Source organism: Myotis davidii, unplaced genomic scaffold (genome assembly GCF_000327345.1).
Source record: "Myotis davidii unplaced genomic scaffold, ASM32734v1 scaffold93, whole genome shotgun sequence".
In the NCBI taxonomy this organism is placed as follows: Eukaryota; Metazoa; Chordata; class Mammalia; order Chiroptera; family Vespertilionidae; genus Myotis; species Myotis davidii.
Genome location: NW_006292095.1, coordinates 6,762,588 through 6,768,883, shown reverse-complemented (window position 1 = coordinate 6,768,883; position 6,296 = coordinate 6,762,588). Strand labels below are relative to the sequence as shown.

Sequence of the window (6,296 nt, the reverse complement as noted above, 5' to 3'; positions counted from 1 at the left end):
CAGTCCCGGGAGCTAGGGGTCCCTTGCCTGGGCCTAAAGCGGAGCCCATGATCGCGGAGCTGCTGCAGCTGCGGGTCCCCGCTGCCTGGGCCGGGCGCCTCAGCCAGAGGCGTTAGGCCTGGGCAGGGGCGGAGCCTGCAACCGCGGGGAGCTGGGGGTCCCCTGCCCAGGCCTGACACCTCTGCCAGAGGCCTCAGGCCTGGTCAAGGGGCCAATCCGGTGATTGGTGATCGGAGGGTGATGAAGGTCAACTCCTCTGTCAGAGGCGTCAGGCCTGGGCAGGGGGCTGATCCTGTGATTGGAGGGTGATGAGGGTCAACGCCTGAGGGCTCCCAGTATGTGAGAGGGGGCAGGCTGGGCTGAGGGACACTCCCCCACACATACACACCCAGTGCATGAATTTCGTGCACCAGGCCCCTCGTAGATATATATTTCTGATGATGAGGAGAGATCTAATTGGAGTGATTTCAAGGCCATTTAGATGTTTCATAACCTATAAGACTGGAGGTGCTGATCTAGACACTGTCCAGTTAGTACATGAGCCTACTGAGGAGGGCAAGAGGAAATCAAAGATTAAAAATTCAGCAGCCCATATGTTTACTAAGGGAGAGATAAAGAGGGACCAGCTATTTTGAAAATATAGGAATAAGTTACCTCATCACATAAGCTATTTTGAAAATATAAGAATAAGTTACATCATCACATAAGCTAATTAAATTGTGACTTTAAAGGGGGAAATACACACAGAGAGAACTCAAGGAAGATGAGGCCTAAGTAAAGAATTGGAGGATAAGAAGGCCATTGGTAACATTCCAAAGTACAATTTCAGTTTGGTGTTGGGATACAAACTAGACTTCCCCCTCACCTGCCTCAAGAGCTTTGTACTTCTATTATAATAATATCCATTACAATTCCTTTTTAATTTTCTTATAGTGGTTTTTACTGGTTCCTTTATTTCTATTTTCATTTTTGTCCTGTTATTCTTTTTATTTACCTCTCTCTGTCTAGGAATTTATCTTATTTTGCTACACAGAGTAGCCCATCTGCTGTCATTTTGAACCTGTGGGAAGCTCGGCATCAGCATGACGGTGACCTGGACTCCCTGGCCTGTGCCCTTGAAGAGATTGGGAGGACACACACGAAACTCTCAAACATTACGGAATCCCAGCTTGACGAAGCCGACTTCAACTACAGCAGGCAAAATGGACTCTAGTCCACTTCCTCTCAAGAGACAGAGTGACGGTCCGCTTCGGGACACATGCTTTAAACGGAAGAAGGAGGCAGCTTCCTGCCAGTGGTATTTGGGGAATTCAGCCTTCATTTATAACCAGTGAGAATCTCTGGTTGAAGAAACTGAATTTAATATGGTAAAATATATTAGTGGGGAAAAGTACAAGCTCTCTTAAACAAAAGAGGGCTCCGCTGTCCTCTGAATCCATACTTGGGTTCACACTTGATGAACTTCAGACCTAAGATGGTAAAGGATAAAAGTGAGGGCGTAACTAGACTGAAGTAATTGGTAAAAGATGAGCTACAATAAAGGCAGAGAATAAGTGCATGTTTTGAAACAGGTTTTTACTGATGTGCCCCCAAAGGACCAGCTGATTCTGGTACCAGATTATCAAGATATTCCTATTACCTGGCATCTGTGATGTTGGCAATCTTAGTAAAACTGGCTTTCAGAAGTGAAACAGGGTTACCAACTCATTTGTCTGACTCGAACAACATCAAGGAGGGCATTTCGAATTTAGAACCTGAGTACATCACACCAGCACCAACCAACCGCTTATCTATCCTAGCCACTAAATGGAAACAAGATCTAGAGAGGTAAGATAGACCACAAATGAGTTTTTGGCAGTTTACCCCACCTTCATTTTCTTCAAATCTACCCACATTTCCCTCCCTTACCCATTATAATAGAGGAGGGGTTTCAAGCAGCATAGACTTTTCAATGTAGAAATTTCCTTCTCCTAACTCAACAAAGACGACTATCTCTATTCCCAGCTAAGCCATTCAAATTGCAGAATGTTAATAGTACACAGCTTATTACATGGATTTAGAGACAAGAGAGGTTAAGTTAGATCCAAGGAAACATGAACTGCAGATGCCACAGTCCTCAAATAAGCTGTAATTTGAGGGTGGTGTTTATCCACATCCCCAACACTGTTATTCTTCAGGAATAAGGGGGTTTTACTGTACTTTCCAATCCAGTTCTTGACATTTCCTAGCCTTTTGGAATTATGTTATCACCACAATGCTCCATAGGGCTATAATTCCCCCTCCTTTTGCCTCTTGGGAGATTAGCAGATAGCCTTTGCTCTAAATGATATTTGAGTAAATAGACCTCTACCACAATGTCCTAGAAACCATATGCATTGTTCGGGGAGCTTTCAAGCTCTGATGACTTGACCTCACCGAGGATGCTTTCTCTATGGCACCATTAACATGCTGCTTTATGTTTTAAGTAAGAGGCAATGATACCGTGGAAAATTGAAATCCACAGGTAATTCATGACCCCCATCGTCACACTTTACTCCATCTTTGATCCTATTTAATCGTTTTTGACAAGATGTCAGGGTAGACTAAAGCTGAAACGCTCTGCTCTTGCTCATCTTCTGGTGGATGTGTTAATTAGCTGTCCACAACCAAGGCCCTAGATTAACCACAAGGCTGATCAGTTACCTAGAGGTTGGCTACATAGGAATAAAATAAAAATAGTCAGGAAATGGGGGAGGTGGGGAGTACCTGGCATTGGGGATATGAGCAATTTTTTTAACAATGTTTTTGTAGATCCCATGTTTTATAAAAAAAATGTGGTGAATCTCCACCTAAGGGAAAAGACCTAAAATAGGATTAATTTATGATACCATGGGTAAGGGGCTGGAGAACCCCTGAAGGTGTTGGCCATTTCTTTAACTAATATGTGGTATATAGGGTATGGTTCCCTATATCTGATAGAAGCCTCTGCTACGTGAAATTCAAAAGCATCTTGCTTTTCTCAGGAACCAAAGGCATATTACATAGAACAAACAAATCCTCTTAGAACTATCAAGCATCTTTTCAAAATGCCATATCGAGATCACAGAAACATCATTTTGCTAGTGTTTATTCCTTCTAGGGAACAACAGAGAGAAAGCATGAACATATAAATCATTTGACATCCCTGATATAATTTCTGAAAGAGAAAGAAGTGGAAGTATATGGTCAATCACCCAAAGTAAACTTGAGATTAACTGGCCTGGGTGATAGGCAGAAAGAACCCGCATTAACTGTTGAATAATTAGAAGACACGTTATAAAGATGATGTTAGTATCCCTCTTGGAGGATTTTTGTTTTAAACCATCCTACACTTATTTCCTCTTCCCTCTCATTGGCCTCATAACTATTTTATCTATTCTGTGAATCCACACAGGTCCTTTTTAGATTTTTGATAAATTTCGTATACTTTAAAAAACAGATGAAAAAGTTTAATGTTTTCTCTAGAATCTATCAAGTTGTTATCTACCCCTGAATGTTTGGAATTTCCTCCATGGACTTTTTCTTTGGGTTTTATAAATGCACTTCACCATCATATCATATTGAGTAATGATTGAAGCAATTTACAATGATTCACCTCTGATATTAGCCCAAGATTCAAATCCATATTTCAGCCCATTTTGTTCTCTCCTAACATTTCTCTTAATTCTGCTAGGATCCCACATACAACTTCTACAGAGATGCATGAAATTCTGTGACCATTTCATGTCAGGATTGTTTGAATCCTATTTTGCAACAGAATTCCAAAAAGAACCCAGGCTTGTGAGATTTACAAGCCAAAGTGTGTGGGTGGGTGTGGCAGGGAGCATAGAATTGCAGAACAGGTGGATTGAACTGACAAACGGTGGGTACGCACTGTGACCCAAACCCTTGAATATTTGCCTGTCAATACAAATTTCCCTCTTGAAAGAGATTTAATTGTCATTCCAAGCCCTTACTTTGGAAGCGTTACTGTCCTAATGCGAAATGAATCAAGAAATTAAAAGTGCCCTTTAATACTTGGTAGGCTACTTAAAGTTTTTACAAAATAGCCTACTTAAATGCCAAGTCTTTTTGTCCTCAAAGGTATTTATGTGTAATAATCATGCTTTAAACTTGACTTAAAATCATGCCACCAAAATGGTACACTTCACGGCTTCACCAGACTGCAGCACCATCAAGTTAATTTACAATTTTTACAACATTGCTTGTGCAGTCTTTGTAGTTTACACTAAAATCCTTTAAGCCAAAAGAAGGAAGCTTACTCTATGGATTTAAATGCAAACTTCATTTACCGATGCAGAAAGTCTCATAAAACTCAGATGCACTCTCACAAAAATTTTATTGGCCTTTTTGTAAGACATGAATAGGAATTGACACAGTTCTCTTTAAAGAGGGGAACTTTTCTCTATTTTTTATTATTTTTATCTTCAACTGCAATGTTATCCTTTGCCATGTCGCTCTGTTTTATTGTGGGGTTTGTTTGTTTTTCAGTTGACTTTGAGTGGGGATATTAAGTTAGGTGATTAAAACAGGGTTCTTTTTGGATTCAAAGTTCTGGATTTATTGCAACGACTTTTCCTAAAAGATATTCTCAACATCATGATTTGGTAAGCAAAGGTAGAACGTTATAATGGCATAATTGGTTTTGGATAGTATTCTCCACTTGCCAAACTTCTGGCAAATCCACCTGTGAATTTCAAAATGTCATAAATCTTTTGATGTGCTTTTGTCCTTCTTTTTTGCCATTTTCCTCTTGAATTTCTTAGTCCCTTTGTAAAGGTGTTTAATAATATAGTTAACAGATGTGTTGAAGGTGACATTCTCTCAGAAGTCTTTGTTCTAGAGCTGTGAAGGTCACAGGAACCATGAAGGAGCTGAGAGATGTGCTTCTCTGGCCCACTGTGTGGCACTTTTCATTCATTTTCCTCATGAAACATTGCAAAGTTCTGAATCCTTAGTAACTCCCATCGACTGGACCAGAGTCCACATCCATAGCAAATGGGAGAGCAAAATGTGTCGGACAGATAGTGACAAAATTTTATTAGCACTTGGGTGTTAGTGGCCATAGCTCTGTATTTGAAAATTGATGCTTTAGCCAAAAGCTGAATGACCACTGTTTCCGCAGTTTCCACTGTTTTGTCTGCATATGAATTTTCCTGAACTACACGCAAAAATGTATTTTGTCAAATGTCACAAAGTGAAAATGTTGCTGATTTTAGACGTGTTGCATATTCTGTGTTTTTACTTTCCAAACTCTTTCAAAAGCTGCAGTTATAAAGCTGTTTGGCTGTATCGACAGCATGTGGTGTTTTTTGCAAAAGCAGTTCTAGGAGAGCCAGTGTCTACCATGGACTCCTCACATCCCCACTCCAGGGTTGTCCACAAAAACCAAAATGGCAATTTGTATGCTGTCGTTTTCAAAAAGCAAAAGGGGATGGAAATCAGACCTGGCCATTAGTCACTAGTGTGTAGTACTGTGATCTGAAGTAGGAAATTTAACTCAAGTAGAATAATTGTGGTTTTTGAAGCAGCTACTTTGCTTTTTTCCTTTTGCTGTGAAGATCATGGATTTGGAATGTCCTCATGAGGTGGGTCTAAGACAATAACATTAAACTTCATGCCTTAGAGCCCACCCTTCATCTAAACCCAAAGATTAAAATAGGCAGTAAGCTTCATATTTAGGCCTGAGTTTAAAAATGTCCTCTCCCACCCCTAATATTGAGTTTGTCAGGGGGTATATGTCTTTTTTTCTTTCTCCTCCCCACCCAAAAAAGTTATAGCCCTGAATTATAAAATATGTTTCTAAATTTGATAATGTAATTCTTTTGCATGAATGGAAATGTATGTTAAATACTCTTACAAAAGGCATGATTCTAATGAAAATGTCCTTTTGCCTCAAATTACGCTAAGCCCCAAAGGTATTTCACTATTTCAGACATATACATACAAATTCCAAAATTAGACAAATGATACAATTCTCTTAATATTTGATATAGTAGGTAGAGATTTAACTGTGATTCTATATTGAATCATGATAAGGAAAGATGATATTTGAGGAGTTTGTAAGCACAATGTCATGCTTTAGGGCCCCCATATTGAAATACAGACATTACAATAAAAAATAGGCCTAATAATTCTAATATCCCTCCATTAGGGAGGTCTGATGATGCTGAAGGGAGATCAACCCTTGCCAGGGGCTTCATCTAAGTCTCATCTCAATCTGAAACTCTCTCCAAGGCCCATCCTAGATTATGTCAGTCGTTCCCATTCAAAACTTC

The 6,296-nt window shown here is 39.9% G+C and overlaps 1 protein-coding gene across 1 annotated transcript in view; it reads left to right on the top strand.

The window, feature by feature from the left end:
• The window catches only part of UNC5D (unc-5 netrin receptor D), a 228,518-nt gene extending 222,539 nt beyond the window's left edge, over positions 1-5,979 (top strand). The window contains exon 18 of the mRNA XM_015565272.1: positions 1,009-5,979. Coding sequence (XP_015420758.1) covers positions 1,009-1,213 — 205 coding nt within the window. The 3' untranslated portion in view covers positions 1,214-5,979. The remainder of the gene's footprint in view (positions 1-1,008) is intronic.
• The last annotated feature ends 317 nt before the right edge of the window (positions 5,980-6,296 follow it).